Source organism: Curcuma longa, chromosome 21 (genome assembly GCF_044706935.1).
Source record: "Curcuma longa cultivar G26 ecotype Majalengka, Jawa Barat chromosome 21, ITB_CL_G26_1.1, whole genome shotgun sequence".
NCBI classification, from domain to species: domain Eukaryota; kingdom Viridiplantae; phylum Streptophyta; class Magnoliopsida; order Zingiberales; family Zingiberaceae; genus Curcuma; species Curcuma longa.
Genome location: NC_133881.1, coordinates 6,674,772 through 6,694,566, shown reverse-complemented (window position 1 = coordinate 6,694,566; position 19,795 = coordinate 6,674,772). Strand labels below are relative to the sequence as shown.

The window sequence follows — 19,795 nt, the reverse complement described above, 5'->3', positions numbered from 1 at the left end:
CCTAGACTTCCCTTTGAGTGGATCATGATCATATCAAAGAATTCGAAGGCATGCCCTCTATGGATAAACACTAATGAAAATCTTAAAGACATATTGCGAAATAAGTTTATTACTACTGTTCCTGTTTGGGATCACCTCTGGATGAATCAACGGACACCTGACTTCTATGTTAACAGGGTCGCACGAAGGTCACAAGTAGCAAGGAGAAGGCAGCAATCTTGTACACCCTCAAAGAGGAAACAGAGGGTTAGGATGGAAGCTAGGGGGTGCCCTGGCTCAACCACTCCGACGTCCAAATCAGTCCATGGGCCAGAGATGAAGAAAGAGAATAGGAGAATGAAGTGAAATGCTAGGACTAGTGTGAGGATGCATGTGCGCGTGTACTTGAGCCCGCGGGAACCGAATTTCTTTTATATAGACTCATCAGAGGAGATGTCACCTCGATAGTAAGAAGAATATCCTATTGTGATAAAGGAGGGTCCCATTATCCACGCCTAGTATGGCAAAAGACCATGTTGTATTAATGATGTGTTAGGTTACTTACTGTTCTGAGTACTTCATCCTCCCACTTGGCGGTTAGGTGACTGTCTGGCAGAAGGGATGAGGGAGCGGAGCTACTTGGGCATGAGTGTTGACTAGGCGAGATTGATCTGGCTGGGGAGTCGGCCCCCTTCGGGAGGGGGGGGGGGGGGGGGGGACTGTGGAATCAGTCAGGCATGGAGCCAATTGGGTATGGAACCAATCGGGTATGGAGTCAGTCGGGCCTGTAACTAATTAAGCTTGGAACTAGTTGAGTATGGTGTCAATCGGGCACGACTCCTACCCATTCATCTGACATGTAATGTCCACTTGGACAGGACCTTAACAATTACAAAATAGATTTTGCAGAAACCATCACTTTTACTAATTAATGGTCAACCAAAGTTTATTTATCTAAAGTTGATAAAAAAGGATTATTTATAATCTTTGAATTTTTGAAGTTTGTGCCATCCCTAATACATGTTGAAACTCTAGAAAAATTGTTTCTTCTGCTATGTTTGTGTTCCAATTGTGGATTTTGGAATAGATGGAAACTTCAAATTTTCATCATTCAAGGTATCCTAATACCAATCTGTTGTTTTTGATCCATATTGATACAAATTTGGATCTTTGTTTCATGAAAAGTTGAAGATCAGTGATTCTGGACTTGCTAACTCTGAATTCCATCGAAATTAGTTGTTGATATGATAGTAATGCTGAGAAATTGATTACTTTAGCGAATCCGTTACTCGTGTTTTTTCTGAATATCTAGCTTTTCTTTAAGCAAATATCAGACCCTAATCTTGTCTCCATTAGTATGATCTCCTCCATCAAGTGATGATAAAAAAATTTAACCTTTAATTTCCATCTTAAAGATAGATATCATTTACACCTTGGTAAACCGCATTGGGCATTTCAACAAATACCAACTTGTTTTTCATATTATGCTTTGCAACCAATATCATATCGATACAAGCTATAACGATATATGTTCAATCCTTTTCTGAAAGACTTTGTTTTGGTTCCATCAATCTTTTTCTACTTCGTTTCAGAGTATGTGACACCAACTACATTAAAATTGCTGAATTTTACTACTTCCATTCTCAATTTAACTGACAGACAAGATGAAACAAATTAAGAAACAAGGCGACGATAGGAGGGAAATCAAAGATGTTTCAACATCAGTTATGGTGTTCTTGCCCCGGTTTCGCGTTAAGAAGTGGCTGAATAGCCTTGACAACAATGGTCATATTTGGTCGGAAATCAGATTCATATTGCACACAAAGTGCTGCAACTGCTGCAAGCTGAGTATCACAAAGAAACATAACACTTTGCTTGTTAAAGACCACATTCTTTTGCTGAGCAAAGAAAAACTACATGATTGGCATTACCTTAGCGACGGCTTTTGGTGGATAATCTTCATTTAGTTTTGGATCCACACACTGTTTAACTTTGTCTTCACTTAGCCTCGGAGTTGCCTGTATCATAATTTGCACATCAGAGAAGGAAAACTACCAACAATGAGTTTATTGTTGATGGAATTGTTGGATTAAGTGATGAGAATCACCCAAGTGACAAGACTTTGTTGTCCTTTAGGCATTGTGTGATCTACCGGCTTTCGGCCAGTTAGTAGCTCTAAAAGAATAACTCCGAAACTGTAAACATCACTTTTCTGGGTCAATTGGCCTGTCATGGCATACCTGTAAAGGAACTAGGAAGATCATTTGAGAAGGAAACAATATATCCTCATTTAATTGCTTTGTTTTTAGGTAAAACAATTTACTCTTGCATAGTAGTTGAAGTCATACGACTCAACGATAACTAAAATTTTCAACATTTAATTGCTCTCAAAAGCTTAGGCTATTCTAAAGGCATTCAATCATGACTACGTCTAACTCAAGAATAAGAGAGCAATGTAGATTGGATGAATGAGCTTACTCTGGAGCATGATATCCAAAAGTTCCCAAAACACGAGTCGAATGTAAACGAGCTGCTGTATCAGGAGACTGGTTGGTCAGATTGAAATCAGCAATCTTGGTAGAAAAATCATCGAACAATAGAACGTTGCTCGATCTGACATCCCTATGGACGATCGGAGGTTGAACTTTCTCATGAAGATATTCGAGTCCTCTTGCTGCACCATAGGCAATCTTAACCCTTTCGCTCCAGCTAAGAACAGGTCCCGGTTCAGCCCCTTGCACACCTTTCTTCCCTGTGCCAACACAATGAGTGCATTATACCAGTCCCAGAACAAGAAAAGTAGCTTTCATCCTCGACAAAGACATTGAAATGTAAGCATTTGACTACTACCATGTAAAACATCATGCAAAGAGCCTTTGGTCGCGAATTGATAAACTAGTATTCGATTATTCGCATCCAGACAATACCCCAGCAGCTCTACAAAGAACTCATTCTTGAGCCTCGAAACCATTGATAACTGCATAAAGGGGAACAAGAAGCAATGATTAGTTTTTGGATTAGATTGATATCAGAAATTCAATCCAAATAAATAAGAATTTCAAGTCAAAAAGATTGACAAAAATTTACAGATTTATGATTTAAAGGAAATGATAACCTGTGCAGCAAATTCATTATCTGGCTCATTGGATGCGCTTGGGTCCAGCTTTTTAATGGCAGCTTCTTCCCCTGTTTTGAGGGTGGCACGGAAGACCCTACCATAGGATCCTTCTCCGACCAATGCCTTGTCGCTGAAATTGTTCGTCATTTGGCTGAACTCTGCGAACGGTATCGCCGGAATCTCGATCGGCAGGACCTTCGGCGGGCCTCCTCCACCTCTGGCTCCACCTGGCCCTCCTCTGGGGTCTCTGTCTCGACCTTCATTTTCATTGCCCAGAACACAAGCAATCCAAATCCAGCTGTTAAATTCAACAACAAATCCGGAGAAGAGGGATTCAGAATACCTGGAGCATTGCGGTTGGGTGGGGCGGGATGCTGGCTGGCCGGAGGGCCGTAGTTCTCCTCGTCGGTTCCTCCGCAGCACAACATGATCGGAGAAGTCTCTCCGGAGCGCAGAATGCCCACGATACGCTGTCAACGTCCTCTCCCCTGCATCAACCAACTCGACTCTGCCCCAGTTCACCATTGCCCATGTTTCAAATGCCTCGATCAATTTCAAATGGCGGGGAATTGACATTAAAGGGAGAGACTAACCGATGAGATCCGTAGGCGGGTGGAGGATGGCGCAAAGCTCCAGTCCGGCGACGACGATGTGGTGAAGAGGAGGAGGAGGAGGAGGAGGAGGAGGAGGAGGAGGATTGAGAGGGGGAAGGGAACTGAAGGGGCCGTTGAGCGGTGGTTATGTTTCGCGGGAAAACCGCGGGTATTAACGGATTATGAAGTGGGAAATGCGTGCGCGAGACGTGCCTGCGCGTAGCATTTCGCTGGCACTTTTCTATTCTAGAAAAATATTTGCATGATTCCTTTTGTTAAAATAGATTAATTTATTAAATTTTAATCATTTTTTTAAAAGGAAGAAAAAGGAAAAGGACAAAACAACACATGGTTGCCACAACGTGATTAATCTAATTTTATTTGTTTTTGAATGCCAATCTGTGATATATTAAAATATGTTCTTCGATTCCCAATCATTTAATTTTTTTTTTGTCATTAATCATAAGATGGGCAGACAATTTATATGTTAGCTGTTTGGGTTGATTTCGATGGGTCAAACCTTATAATCTTATTCTTGATTTGACATAGTTAGACTTATGTCCAACTTATGTTCAGATTCGACTTGATCAAAAATAGGATTTTGTGAACTTTGTTGAAGCACTAGTTTCCTTCTTAGGTTAAACTTAGATTAACTTGAAAGCACGCAGTGATACATCAAACTTAATCATGATGAATTTAAAAGGTATAGGATCACGAGGATCGATAAAGGAGATAAATATCGATCATTCGTTTCTTTATTTTTGTCATGTTCTTTCTTTCTATCAAAATTAGTCATAATGGAATATACAAATTATAAAACACAAGATAGAAAATATAGGGATTTTATTTGATTCCCAACCTCTAAGGTTTATACTCCAAGAGCTATATACAGGAAACACCCGTCACTAGCATATCTCCTTTCTGAAACTTTTTCAGAGGTGGAGAAATCCCTTACAAATTAAGTACAATTAAATATAGAGAAATAAAGTACAAATACTTAATTCTAAGATAGATTTCTCCGCTTCCGAACAAAGTTCGAAAAGGAGACCACTATTGGACGAGCGTCTTCCGTACATAGGCCTTGGACATACTAATCCTGAGAGATTAGGAACCAAATAAATCCACGTGTCTCTGCATATGTTTCTAATATCTGCTGCCAAGTATCTTTGATAGAACGAACGAACAAAAAACGAGGACGCGCTATTCACCCCCCTTCTAGAACGCCCCACCGATCCTCCAACTTGTTCTAACTGTAGGTTAAGCATGAGAAAGTGCAAGTGGGTCAAGGTGACCAAAGGCTTGGCAAGGGTGAGAAGTCTACCGAGTGACTAATCCTAATTGGAGGTTAGGCAAGGGTAGGTCTAAGCAGGTCAAGGGTAACCAGATGCTTGACAAGAGTGAGAAGTCTACTGAGTGACTAGTCCTAACTCGAGGTTAGGCAAGGATAAGTCCAAGCATGTCAAAGGTAACTAGATGCTTGGCAAAAGGAAATTCTGGGGAGTGAGCTCTAGGTGGTTAAAGGTCTTAGAGGAACTCCAAGCATGAAGCCCAATAGGTCAGACTTATAAGGTAAAATTTAGGTAAGTCTAGTAGGTTAAACAGACTATAAGAGTAGGTTAGATTGTTTGTTTGTTGTTGTATGCTTGTCTTGCAAGAGGAACTTGGAGTTGGAAGCAAAATTGAGGAAGCAGATAGACACAACCAAACCAAGTCTAGAGTGAATCGGACTTGATGCAGATCAAATATAGGTTTGGTGGACCGATCTTAAGGATCAATAGACCAATTGGATCCAGGTAACCAAGTTTGAGGCCACAACCGAATTGATGATGTGGCACCTGAGTTCGGTAGACCAATAAATTTGATAAGATGAGATCGTGATATCACAAAGAGCTCAGTCTTTGGATCAATATTTATCTATGATCAGTATACCCATAAAGCTTATCAATAAACCAAAAAAGCCTTATAAAAGAAGGACTCGAGAATAGATCGAGAACAACCAATTCTCTATTCTCAATCTCTATGCTCGAAGGAATAAACGAAGCTCTGCGATCAAGGAAGCTCTAAGAGGGGTGTGCTGTACTCGGGACTTCAGGATCAGATCAAAGAGTTTGCTTGTCCTTTTCATTACAAGTTGTTCTTATTGTTATAGTCTTTGTACTTGTTATTGTATTGTAAAATGAGTTTCTCCACCTCCAAAAAAGTTCCAGAAAGGGGACCAATAGTGGACTCATGCTTGAGCCCCCCCCCCTCTTGATGACCCTGATCATACAATAATCATGTATATGCAATAAAGTCAAATCATGGATAAACACATCATATAGCAAAGAAAAATAAATAGGTATATAAAGCGAATGTTAACAATACATAGGGCTTCTTTCTATCCTAGAATCTAGAGTACTACTCCATAAAGATAGAATTACAACCGAAAGATAAAGAAGAAGATATCCTATAGAGAGAAAAGAGAAGAGGAAGCTTAGTCGTGTTGTTGTCAACGTCTTTAGAAGAATCTCCAAGTTATGGTGGACAAAAATGTTGATAGCTCCTTGGAACGACTTTGCTAGGGTTCCTTGTCACGGGGAAATGCCTACTCCCTCAATCATGATGCTCTTAAGGCTTTTTATAGCTCTCCAAACTGACAAGAACATTTAAAAACTTTCAAAAATAGTGGAGCGCTGCCTACACACCTCGGTCATACTGGAAGGCACAACTAGGCTTTGTTGCTCACAGTCGACAGAAGAAGAGGCTCGACACAGCCTTGCCCGGTGGCACAACCTAGTTGTGTCGAGCTCTGTGGTGGATAACACAACCGTGTCTGATGGCACGACCTGTGAATGTCCATGACTGAGTCGATGGATCCACGGTAGAGAATGACATGGCCAATGGCCATGCCGGTGGGCACGGCTTGCTTGTGTCAGGCTCTGCGGCCTCTGCGGATGCTCCATTTTTTTATCTAACTTCGAATGGAGGAACGCGTTCGTGTCATGGGACATAGCCAGAGTGTGTTCTTTGTTGTAAACTTTGGTTCTAAGGCTCTTTAGCTCTAATTAAGCTCCAATTTCACATCCTGTCAATCAAAAGCAGAAAGAGCAATTCTCCAAACTAAAAGAATGAAAACGATGCAAAATAAATGAAAATATGTAAAATATGCTCATGTCATATAACAAAATACATACAAAATAATACTAAAATTATGCATGAAACACACACATCTGACGACAATCGGATCTTAATCTCAATGGGGAAGAGTCCAAGGAAGAAGAAGATCTAAAGTCAAAGATCATGTCCAAATTGAATGAAGTCTTCTCTTCTTATACCAAACTTATCCTGCAGGGACCATCCACATAAAGCTCATATCCGTTAACAGCTCATTAATGTTAACGAACAGGGTTGATGGATCTACACATAAAATCCACATCCAATATCTAAACCTCCTTCATGCTACAAATATTAGATCATTCAATTGAGATTTAATTCCTTAATGACAATTATTGTTGATGTTAATTCAAGTCTAACCCTACTAAATTGAGACTTAATCCTTTCATAACTTTAACATATACTGAATGGTTGAGTATTATCGAATCAAGCATGCCTTTAGGGCTATAAATAAATAAATTCAATATTTGGTTAGATTAAATTCATTTATATTCGCTCAATAATAAAAAATCATAAATTAAATAAGTTTGAATGTTAGTAAACTTTGCTTGTTATGAATAATTAAACTTATTTAGTAATTTAATTATAAATTTATTTTTATTTTTTTATTTAAATACTAAAAGAATATAGTAATTTCTACTTTTTAAAATCTTCCATAATTCATAATATGTTAAAATATAATCTTTATGTATTAAACAAACGTTTAATTTAATGTATAAATACAACAATGCTATTAGTTGAGTTTGATAAAAAAAAAAAACTCGAGCCAAGAACTTGGCTCGATATATAAGATTCTTAGTGAACAAGTTTGAACATGTGTTAAGTTTTAGGTTCGACTTGGCATTAATCTTAGCTTTTGTGCTAGGTCAACTTTTGGTTCGAGTCACGGTTAACTCTTTGTTGGTTAAACTAGCCTAATTTAGCTAGCTACTGACCTATTTTAGTTCGATTGTTGATTGATCAAAAAGCATATCACAATAACGTAGTAACGTCGTATGCTTTCTAACGAAATCAAACGGAAACCGCAACTTGTGAGAAAACTAACCCTAGCATATATCCAATGTAACAAAACCCTTACAACTATCTTACAACCCTATCCATCGTAAAGGGATTTTCATAAACATATTTAACATAACGTGGCATCTTACCGTGCCTTGATTGGGGGCATACAAGAGGATGATCTTGAATGATAAACAGAAATGTGTTCAAACTTATAGTGCAAACAACATCCATCTCAACTTACTTTATTTTCCTTCATAAAAAAGTTCATTTCTCAATATAAAATTAACTATAAATAACCAGGAGAAAGATCTAAATCTCCTTATTAGATCTCTCCATCCCACAGCTCTTGGAGAGTTTTATAAGGTCCATCCTCTGACACAAACTCTAGAGCTGGATGAACTTTGCGTTGAGGAATCTGACTAATCTTTTGCTTCTCTTCCTCTGTCAACTCCCAATCGAATATTTCCAAGTTTTCCTTCATCCTCTGCTCATTGAAGCTCTTAACAACCATGCAGTCTCCTTGCTCAAGCAACCATCTCAAGCAAATCTGTGGGCAATGAGACTTAAGTTTCCAAATTCAACTTCATTGGAGATGAGAAAATACAGATTCAGTTAACTTTCGATAGTCATTTCTATCTCAAGCAAATCTGCTTGCATTGGATTGTTTGATCTATGTATCGAAACTGATAACGTTCGAGATCACACGTACCTGAGCAATAGTTTTGCCTTTATTTTTTGCAATCTCAAGCAAGACATCACATTCCATGACCCAGTTTCTGCCCCAGTATGATCCATTTGCTCCCAAGGGAGAGTAGGCACAGATTTGAATCCCCTGGGCCACACAGAATTCTCTCAGTTTCTTTTGCTGCCAAACAGGATTCACCTCCACCTTCATCCACAGAGATCAAGTTCCATCATTGGCATCTAAATTCAGCCAAAACTGAGGGGGAAGAAAAAGAAGAATTATCAAAACCATGTACCTGGTTTATTGCTGGAGGAATTTTTGCGAAACAGAGTAGTGATTCCAACTTCTTGCAAGTGAAGTTGCTGACACCAATGGACTTCGTTAGGCCAAGGGCATGGCACTCTTCCATGGCTTTCCACACTGAGACAAGGTCAATAGGCAACAGCTCCCATTTAGGTTGATCTGAGTAATCTTTTGACGGGTTCATGGCTATAGGCCAGTGTATTAGATAGAGATCAAGATAGTCCAACTGAAGCTTCCTGCAACAAATAAAAATTGCTATTATGATTCAGTATCAGATCAAGTTTTGGTGGGTATTGGAAGACCCCTTTGGCACAAAATCTAATGAAGGAGACAACATATCCAACTGTGGCACTTCAATTGCAGTGGAGTAGAGAAACTATGACACCTCAATGGCATCTAGAGAAGTTAAATCAAAGCATCTACTGCAACTATTCATAGACCTCAAATCGTTCGTAGAAAAGTTCACTGCTTGAGCTATTAAAAAAGAGAGTAGAGTATCCATAGACAAATAAGCACGGAGTCTCTTCTTAGATAATAGTACTTTTTCTTTTTTCCTTCTCTACTGTTACAAACAAATTTGCATGATATAAAGCACAACAGAGAAGGTTTGAGGAGGATGTTGCCTACTGAAGGCTCTTCTTCAGGGCGGGGAGGACGAGGTCGGGGCTGCGGGTGTCCGTGCACCAGAGCTTGGAGGTGACGAAGAGATCGTCGCGGGAACCGATGAGACCGGAGCGGAGGGCGTCGGCTATGGCCTCGCCGAGCGGTTCCTCCGACAGGTAGAGGGAGGCGGTGTCGAAGTGGCGGTAGCCGAGCTCGATGGCGTGGAGGATAGCGGAGCGGATCACGTCGGGGCGATCGCCCCACGGGAAGGATGCAGTGCCGAAGCCGATCACCGGCATCGGCTTGCTGCCGGCGGTGCTCAGCCGCACTGCTGCTCTGGCTTTGGACATTTTTGTGGACGCTAATAGTCTAGTCGTATGCAACTTTATGGCGGTTTATGAGAAGAGGAAGAAATAGAAATTATTTTTTAATTAATTAATTATTTTAATTATTATTTTTGTATAATGGTTACTTGAGCGCATGCGTCATCGTGCTTGTCCTTGTGCAGTTGCTTTCAAGTTGGTCAGTAGTGACACTAGAACAGGAGTCTCAATTAGATAAGATCAAAATCAATGCCAAAAAGATTCCTTCAACGATTTCTATAAATATTGTGCCCTTATCGTCACATGGGGTTGATTTGGGTCTATCTCAAACAAATATGAGCTTTCGCTAAAGAGATTCAATCTAGGTTTCTAGACCAGATCTCGAGCCTAGACTAATTCAGATCTAGTCCAGACTCATAACTGGTCAACAGACCGATTATTCATTGATCCGGTTAGCCAGGTTTGAATCGTAATCGGTTTGATTGAAGTCAAGTCAGTTACGGTTCAAATATGTGATTAACCATCAAATCGGTGGTTCAAAATGTCAGTTCAACAGCTATATATTGTTTTTATAAACGTCGGCGGTTTCGAAAGTCGGAACCACCGATTAAGATTATTTTATCAATTTTTTAATCAATGACTATGATTTAATATCCATTATTCTTCAAACTCTATAAATAAAGAGTTCATTTTATCATTTTCTCACCATCTTCTCTGCTTTCTTAATTTCGAAATCTCGATCGCTTTCGACTTTAATTCTCTAATTATAATACAAGGAGATTTATCATTTTGATCTCGAATGGGCAATAAAATAGTCAACCCAAATGAGATTCATAATATTCAATTTACCAATGATAAGTCATAATAAATTTCGACACTAAAGACAAAAAAAAAAGGTGTCAATGACGATATTTCTAAAATTTAGAATACTCTTTTACAATCGTCTATTTTATAAACATTTTAAGAAGGTCACTCTTTCGTTCGGAGAATTGTTCGCAAAACGTAAACATTCCAAAACCTCCTACAATTGTCTCAAACAAATTCCAATCAAGCAACGGCTATGGGTCATTAAAATGATACATCGAAACAAAGCACCCGACAAACACAGAATCAAATGTTCTCAAACACATTTGTCTAAATTTTCCTCGACTAATAAAGGTACCGATTCCAATTTATTTATGTATTGTGCTATTAAATTAAGAAATTATTAGCTAGATTTATATTCGTAGAATATCTTTCTTTTAGTTTTCAATCTAAATACATATTTAAAGATTTTAAAGAAGATCATTTAATACATCTGTTAAATGTGTTCCTCGAATAACACTAACTCATAAATTAAAACATTAGTAAGATAGGGGGAAAAATTAATTGAAGAATTTAATAATTAAATAATAAATTTTTTTATATTTTAATATTTGGAGTTATCATTGACAAACACATTCGTATATGGGTATGATTTACCATTGAAACAATAACTTCTGAAAAATTTAAAAATATTTATTAACTTATAAAGTTTTTAATAAATCATACAATCCTCACAACATACGTTTATTATGTTTAATTTTAAAAGAATATGAATTAACTTCTAAAATCTTTTTAATATCATTTGATAATGCTAATTTGAACAATTTAAACTTATATATCAATCTCTTATTTGTAGTTTATTTTTTTATATTCATTGCATATGTCATGTTTTAAGTTTATATGTTCAAGATAAATTAAAAGAAAATTAAAATCATATTAAACCAATTAAAATTATTATTTTTTTATTTATAGTCGCATCCTACTATAATAAAATAATGAGATAGAGTTTGTAAAAGTAATGGAATGAAACTTAAAAAAATTTCATATGATATACCAACACATTAAAATTCAATCTATCAATTATTACAAAATTATTTCAATATAGAGAATTATTATACTTATTTTTTATATAAAATATTAATAATGCTAATTTATATTTATTTTCACACCAATGAAATATATGTAGTAAATATTTATGAAATTTTAAACGTATTTAATGATGCAACCGAATAATTTTTTGATGTTTATTATCCTACTTCTTATTTAGTTATAGTTAATTTTCATAATATTTATTTAGTTATAGTTAATTTTCATAATATAGTGTTAATTTTAAATGAACATAGTACAAATAAATTTTTAGTAATGAAAATAAAATAAGAAAAATATTTTTTTATATTCTTGAAATTTATTTAGTTACATTTGTTTTAGACCTTACAGTTAAATTAGAAGTTTTATAGAAAATATTAATTTTATATTATATTGTTTTATTTCTATATAAAGATTCTTCTTCTAATATGTTAATATTATACATATAACATAAATAATTTATATAAATAAAGATTATAGTATAAAAAATGGAATAGATTTAATATATCTTAAATATAAAATACTAGTACTAAGTAGTAGTAATTTAAAATTTATAAAAGTATAACTTTTATGAAAAGAACAACGAAACGATCATAAAGATCCTCAAGTTTCAAACAAAAATTTAAGAATTATTTTACAACTTCTGATTTTAAAGAAGTAAATAAAGAGTCGAATTTCAATATTCTACAATGATAATCGTAGAAGGGAAGTTTTTCTATCATCTCCATTATCACAAAAGAAATTTTAGTTTGTCCAATGTCGTCTATTGTCATACAACATACGTTTATTCCAAAAGTAATATATTAGATGTACAACGATCTACTTTGTCTTCCGACTCTTTAGAAGCATAAACATTACTTAATAATTGAACGACAGCCAAAAAAATACAAGGAATACAACTTTCAGATGACAAAGTAGAAGACTTTGATACCAAATGAACGAACACTAAAAGAACAAGAAATAGAAGTGAATAATAACATCACTTCATAAGGAAAAAAATAAACGAACTACGTGACTTTTGATTCCCCTATAAGGATGGCAAGGATCAAGTTTGAGTTGGATTATATATCCTTGGTCCCCATCCTTATCTATATTCATCTGCATTCTCATCCCCATCGGATATTTAACTTTCATCCTCATACTTATTAGAGGATCGGATATTTATCCTCATCCTTATATCCATCAGAGGAGGATCGGATATCCTCTATATTAATAATTTTCTTCATTCCATCCAACTACTAACTTGTTTCTCATTCGATAACCAACTTTAAATGTCAACCAATATCATTATGGTATTGTTCTTTAAAATGCAATACCACTGTGATGTTAATATTTGAAAATCGACACCACAATGATATTGATTTTTTAAAATCAACACTACAGTAGTTGTTAGATTTCAATATATATTGATATACTGCGCGGCGAAAAAAATGCGACCCCGTGCGCGATCGATCCACGCCGTCCACGCCCGATCGCGATCAACAGCAGCCGTCCAAAAATCGTGATTGCACAGTGTTTCTTCTCGGACCTTCGCCGCTTCTCCGCCACTGTTCACCGTCGTCCGGCCACCTCCGACCGCCGGACCGGGCCCGTTGGAACCGCAACTCGACGGCGGTCCGGAGGTGGCCGGAGTCCGGCCCCGATTCGGCCGGAATCCGACCGAATTTCGGCCGAAATCGCCCGCCAGTGTCTGGCGGCGATTTCGGCCGGAATCCGACCGGATTCCGACCGAATCGACGCCGAACTCCGATCGCGGTCGAAGCGCCCGGCGCCGGTGCGTCAACCGCGGCTGGAGTCCGGCCCCGATTCGGTTGGAATCCGGCCGGATTCCGGCGAAATCGCCGCCAGAATCGTCTGCTCTATTTCGGCTGGAATTCCGGCCGGATTCCGATCCAATCCGGTCGGAATCCGATGTCGGTGTGTGCGCCGTCAAGTTGCGCTTCCAACGAGCCCGGGATGACGGCCGGTGCTGACCGGACGGCGGCGATGAACGGCGAAAGGTCGGCTGATCGCGCAGCGGGGTCGCGCGGGGGCGTCGGCCAGGATATCAGAGCTGTATATATATATATATATATATATATATATATATATATATATATATATATATATATATATATATATATATATATATATATATATATATATATATATACAGTTCTGCTATTATGGGCGCCATCTCCTGCGCGCTCGTGAGCGCTGTCCTTGTTGGCGTTTCCACATCAGCGCGTGATTTTCCACGGCGAGCAGCGAAAGCCTCTTCTCCCTCGACAAAGCCGATCTCCCGCGCGCATACTTTTCTGCCGAAGCTAGGGTTTCCTCTCCCACTCTCCCTTCTGCTCGCCGAAGCTCTCCTTCGCCACACACTCACAAAAAAATCTCAGATCGCGCTGCTCCCTTGCTCGCCATCGCGCCCTCTGCTCGCCGCGTCGCCCCTGCCCGCCGCTTGCTCTGCTAGCCACCGCGCCTTCTGCTCGCTGCCGCATGCACTGCTCACCACCGCGCCCTCTGCTCACCGCCGCGCCCCTGCCTGCCGGGTGCACTGCTCGCCACCGCGCCCTCTGCTCGCCGTCGCGGATTCCCAAATCGGCAGTGGCGGTGGAGACGAGGGGGAGGAGGAGGAGGAGGATGTTTGCTCGGTGGACTGCGTGAGGGAGTTCAAGACGGAGGAGGAGTTCGCGAGGATCATGGAGAGGGCCAAGGCGGCGTGGGCGCTCGTGGTGGTGGACTTCTACCGCACCTCCTGCGGAAGTTGCAAGTACATCGAGCAGGGCGTTGCCAAGCTATGCTAGTGTGCTGGCTATAGCCAGACGGAGCCAGAGGTGGTCTTCTTGAAGCACAATGTGAGTGTCCGTATGATGTCTGTCGTTTTGTCCGTGTGAGATTTTCTAGCACTTCATGTGAATTGCTACATGTTATCATGGAACTAAATTGTCAGTTGAACATCATGGAACCACAAATTGATGTATCATGGTGTCCCATACAGTGAGTTACTTCTACATGTTCTCTATTTGATGAATTCGATATGAACACTAGCCCAGAAATTATGATTTGGTATATGCGAATAAACAACTTTGATTTTGTTTGCTGATCGCTGATTAATTCTAATTGCTAATTGGTGTTTTGATCTCTCTTACTATATAGGTTTTCTTATTATGTTGCTATCCAAAACTAATCCCTTCCTCGTGATCGACATGTATTATTCAGTCCTGAACGAGGCACTGAGTGCTGAAGTCCAGCGTCTAAAACTTGCCACCGGAGAGATCAGCGAAACTTTGCCCTCGAAAAACATGAATCTGCAAATGCAATTGAGTCCTCAAATGTTTCATTTGCAATCACAGCAACAATGTTAAATTAACATGGTTTTTGTTGGAGCTGATGGGGTGGTTGAAAGTGGAGGCATACTTAACATGATGGGGACATATCATACTGCACTTGTGGCTCACAGCATGAACAAACCTGTTTATGTGGCTGCCGAAAGTTACAAGGTAATCTTATATGGATCACCTCTTTCTTTGATCTCATTCCATTAGATATCAAACTGGAGGTTGGCCCCAAACTAAGGATTTTGGCATCATTTGCTGTTATAATTTTGCTATTTCTTAGATATGAATCATTTTGCAGTTTGCGGGTTTGTATCCATTGGACCAAAAAGACCTTGAACTTGCACTTCGACCGATAGACTTTGGCGTTCCTATTCCACCTGATGTTAAAGTTGAAACATCAGCAAGAGATTACACACCACCTCAGTTCCTCACGCTGCTGTTCACTGGCCTTGGTGTTCTTACTCCATCCGTGGTTAGTGATGAGCTGATTCGACTCTATCTCTAAACTTAGCATTTGATCAAGTTATCACAGGTGTTTTTACTTCAAGCATATTGAAGCTATAGAAACCAATGTGAACACTGTGAAGTTGTTGAAACAACAAAATTTATAGTCTTCGTGTTTTGTTGAATCGATGTGCCAAGAGTTCGCAATCCTTTAGTTTTGCATGCTGATTGTTCTTCTAGATTATTGCTCTTAAAAATATGCTGCTCCATATGTTGAATTGATTACTCCTCTCGTTCCCTGTGACCGATTACAAGTTTATGCATTGGACTTTTATTCTTTCATTTGTTTATTCTTTCACTCGTGTAATCTTTAGCTACAAGTTTCATAATTGAATTCACCTTAGAACACAATCCATGATAAACAACTACTAAATTTTACTCATGAGAAATAAATGTCAGTATCAATATTAACTACTTCATTTACAGTTGCTTAAACTACCACTTGGCTTAATGTAAAATCTGCTTCTACTGGGATCATCTTCCACCGGCTTGGCATTGGCCTCCACGTCGTCTGAAAATACGCAAACATGGAAGTGGAATTGGTTCAGAGATCTACATCACATTTCCTGTAAAACTCTGACTACATTCACATGTTGGAAATGCAAGTGTGCCTGCTGATGAATAAAGCTACTGCCCTAAAGGGATTGTTGGTATGTCACATATGCATGAATATACAACTTGGCTTTGAGAACTCTTGTCAGAACTGGCCAAACAATGCTTTACATTTGTTATGGCAAAACCAATGGCTTTTGCCACAATTCACGTAGTTGGTTAGCTGTCAAAGTATTCACTCTCCACCATTGACAAAATAAAAGTCATATTGTATCTGGATAATTAAACCAGTTTTCAGATAAGATCACTGACTCAAGTTCAGGATCAATCCATGTCTAAATAGCTTAGTTGGCTGTAGATTTCAAGGAAAAGGAAGCTTCTGATCTTATTGCAGAATAAGATGGAATGTCAAGGTTACACACACACCACACTAAACATCAAGCACACCAAATGTTTGAATGGATAAGCAACTCTCATATAAATAAGCCTCATCCTTTGAAATCTCATTCGCAAAAGAAACAGGTCATTGCACCAATCAAGCTTCCTACTGAATCCCCATCTACTTGGAGCCATTCACAGAAGCTTCTCCTTCTACTGCTAGAGGAACATAATCAGCCTGAAAATGGCAGCAGAGAGTGCAAATATTAGTAAAAATTACAAAATGGAAGTGGTAGAACAAGTGTAATTGTGATTTGGCTTTAGCAATAGGTTATTAGTAGAAAAGCACCTAAAAGTGTTGCAGATTAACTTACATTTTGATACAATTTTTGTGTCAGGCATTCAACAGACTAAAAACAAGCAAGGTTAACAATCTAACTAATCGCCTAAACTGACATACGAGAAATAGCTTGAAACTACTGTACTGATATTTGCATCAGGAAAGATTTATGCAACTGATTTTTCTTACTTCAAAATATTGTCTCAGGTTCCTCGATAAATTGCCCAAAGGTCCACTGTATATAAGCTGCCCTCCTCTTTTCATTAGAAGAAATTGAAAATCACAAAATCAACAAGTTCATCAATTTTTATAGAAGTGAAACAGTGGTACTGCCTGCACAAATCACACTCTGGAGTTGGTTGGGGAGCTAGAAAATCTCACACAGGCAAAATGACAGACATCATACGGACACTCACATTGTGCTTCAAGAAGACCACCTCTGGCTCCGTCTGGCTATAGCCAGCACACTTGCACAGCTTGGCAACGCCCTGCTCTATGTACTTGCAACTTCCGCAGGAGGTGCGGTAGAAGTCCACCACCACGAGCGCCCACGCCGACTTGGCCCTCTCCATGATCCTCGCGAACTCCTCCTCCGTCTTGAACTCCCTCACGCAGTCCACCGAGCAAACATCCTCCTCCTCCTCCTCCCCGTCTCCGCCGCCACTGTCGATTTGGGAATCTGCGACGGCGAGCAGAGGGCGCGGTGGCGAGCAGTGCACCCGGCAGGCAGGGGCGCGACGGTGAGCAGAGGGCGCAGTGGTGAGTAGTGCACGCGGCAGCGAGCAGAATGCGCGGTGGCTAGCAGAGCAAGCGGCGGGCAGGGGCAACGCAGCGAGCAGAGGGCGCGGTGGCGAGCAAGGGAGCAGCGCGATCTAAGATTTTTTTGTGAGTGTGTGGCAGGGAGAGCTTCGGCGAGCAGAGGGGAGAGTTGGAGAGGAAACCCTAGCTTCGGCAGAAAAGTATGCGCGCGGGAGATCGACTTTGTCGAGGGAGAAGAGGCTTTCGCTGCTCGCCATGGAAAATCGCACGCTGACGTGGAAACGCTATATATATATATATAAAGAAGGGTTTGTACTTATTTAAGTTGCTTGTGTATCCTCTTAGGGTATAAGGGAATCAAAGCTCACATAATTCACTTACCATTTTATCCTTTTTCCATATGAAGTGATGTTGTTACTCACTTCCATTTCTTGTTCCCATAGTGTTCGTTCCTTTAATATCAAAGTCTTCTACTTCCTCATATGAAAATTACATTCCTTGGATTTTTGTCTACTCTCATCCAATCATCAAGTAATGTTTGGGCTTTCAAAGAGTTGGGAGACAAAGTCAATCATTATTCATCCAATATATTACCTCTAGAACTAAATGTTCTAAGCCTTATATATTCACCATTGTAAAATATCGAAATCGGACTCACTATCTACTTCACTAAAATTTAAAAAAGTCATAAAATAATTCTCAAATTTCTGTTTGAAACTTGAGGATCCTCGTGGATATTTTATCCGTTCTTTTAATAAAAGTTGTGCTTTTGTAAGTTTTGAACAACTAGTAGTACTAATATTTTGTATTTCATATATATTAGTTTCTAATTCATATTTTATATTAGAATTTTTATAAATTTTAAGTAAATTATTTCTGATATTATGTATAATACTAACAGGATGAAGAGAAGAAAAATCTTTAAATAAAATTAAAGAATCATAATACAAAACTAACATTTCTTGTAAACTTCTAATTTAAGTTAGGGTCTAAAGTAAATACAACTAAATAAATTTTAGAAATATAAAAATATTTTTCCCATTTTGCTTTTATTGTTAATGTAGGATCGTGTAAAGCGCTAGAGAGGGGGTTTTAGCATTTTCAATCGATTTTCGAAGTTCGATTGCGAAAGCGTAAAATACGAGTGCGATAGCAGAAGAATGAAATAGAGAATAGTACAAAAAGATAAATGAGACACAAGTTTTTTTACTTGGTTCACAGTCGAAGGCTGCTACTCTAAGGCCCACGATTTTTTACCATTTCCGACGGGTAATCCACTAGAAAACTTATTTCCTCATGGAAACAAGTCGAACGATTACAAAATCAATCTCGATAACAAAGTTTATAGAGATTACAAAATGAATAAGTAAATGAACTTTGTTACCCAAGTCGCCAGAAGTGCTTGATCTTCGATTGCGTGCGATTCCGACGTTACAGCGGCTTTAGGGTTGCTTGCTGGTTGCTCAGGGCGTCGTCGTCTCGACAGAGTTTGCTCGTGAAAGAATAGAAAAGTTATGTCTTGAGCTCTGATCGAGGTTGCTTATATAAGATGCTCAGGTCGACTCTAGCCGATCTCAGGTCGACTCCAACTAGGCAACGATCCTCTTTCTCTGCGCTGAATTTGCCTTCAGGTCGACTCTAGTCTGACGTGGAGCTTGCCGATAACTTTTGCCTTCTGCTACGTTATCTGGTGCTCAGGTCGACTGGAGTACCTACTCAGGTTGACCCTAGTCCGACGTGGAGGGTTTTTGATATACGCCAACTTCTACTGCAGTTATCCAGGCTCAGGTCGACTCTAGTGTCACTCAGGTCGACTCCAACCTCTAATCCTTGGATAACTAAGCCAGGAGTCTAAGTACTTAACCTCTCCAACCTGCACTGAAAGTTAGCTCCAAAAACATGCAAAGTAAGGTTGGAGAGTCAGTTCCTAGAACTGTCTCTTGGTCTTAACTTTAGGTCTCCAATGAGATCTTGGGTTAGACCAACGCCTAATGTTCGTCTCGAGAACGCGTCCTGACCCACTCCTCTCAGGAGAGTTTATCTAATGTCAACCAAGTCCTCCAGACTTGTTGGACTTTTGCTCGGCTCTATCCTCGGCCCCCAGGGTTTGTTGTTGCGACTCGATCCTCGAGACCGCCCAAACTTCACCACGTCCTCTGGTCATCCTAACCGTACACGACTGGATTTGGGTCATGCTTCCCAGTCCTCCTGACACTGCATGGACTTGCACCTGGTGCTCTTGACTCTACTCAAGTCTTTCGCCTGATCCTCCAGATTAGGAGACTTGTCC

The 19,795-nt window shown here is 39.4% G+C and overlaps 3 protein-coding genes and 1 long non-coding RNA gene across 7 annotated transcripts; 1 reads left to right on the top strand and 3 right to left on the bottom strand.

The window, feature by feature from the left end:
• Nucleotides 1-1,683: 1,683 nt before the first annotated feature.
• LOC141814356 (putative protein kinase At2g41970) lies at nt 1,684-3,647 on the bottom strand. 4 transcript variants are annotated; one of them, XM_074702298.1, is made up of 7 exons: nt 3,441-3,647; nt 3,095-3,354; nt 2,830-2,956; nt 2,458-2,731; nt 2,087-2,219; nt 1,911-1,997; nt 1,684-1,823 (listed from the first exon to the last, which is right to left on the bottom strand). In XM_074702298.1, the coding sequence occupies exons 1-7, from the start codon at nt 3,523-3,525 to the stop codon at nt 1,701-1,703; spliced, it is 1,089 nt and encodes a 362-aa protein (XP_074558399.1). In that variant the 5' UTR covers nt 3,526-3,647; the 3' UTR covers nt 1,684-1,700. The 4 variants fall into 4 exon arrangements, with proteins under 4 accessions (XP_074558399.1, XP_074558400.1, XP_074558401.1 ...); XM_074702299.1 differs by having other exon boundaries at nt 3,095-3,348; XM_074702300.1 differs by having other exon boundaries at nt 3,095-3,342.
• A 4,424-nt stretch (nt 3,648-8,071) lies between these two features.
• Nucleotides 8,072-9,803, bottom strand: LOC141815051 (deoxymugineic acid synthase 1-like). Its single transcript, XM_074703015.1, has 4 exons — nt 9,461-9,803; nt 8,826-9,069; nt 8,555-8,734; nt 8,072-8,392 (listed from the first exon to the last, which is right to left on the bottom strand). The coding sequence occupies exons 1-4, from the start codon at nt 9,784-9,786 to the stop codon at nt 8,168-8,170; spliced, it is 975 nt and encodes a 324-aa protein (XP_074559116.1). The 5' UTR covers nt 9,787-9,803; the 3' UTR covers nt 8,072-8,167.
• Nucleotides 9,804-15,005: 5,202 nt separating this feature from the next.
• On the top strand, nt 15,006-15,477 carry LOC141815107 (uncharacterized). The gene is made up of 2 exons (XM_074703061.1): nt 15,006-15,134; nt 15,271-15,477. The coding sequence occupies exons 1-2, from the start codon at nt 15,006-15,008 to the stop codon at nt 15,475-15,477; spliced, it is 336 nt and encodes a 111-aa protein (XP_074559162.1).
• A 910-nt stretch (nt 15,478-16,387) lies between these two features.
• LOC141814231 (uncharacterized) lies at nt 16,388-17,066 on the bottom strand. The gene is made up of 2 exons (XR_012600467.1): nt 16,936-17,066; nt 16,388-16,644 (listed from the first exon to the last, which is right to left on the bottom strand). It is a non-coding gene; the product is annotated as an uncharacterized LOC141814231 (long non-coding RNA).
• Nucleotides 17,067-19,795: the final 2,729 nt, after the last annotated feature.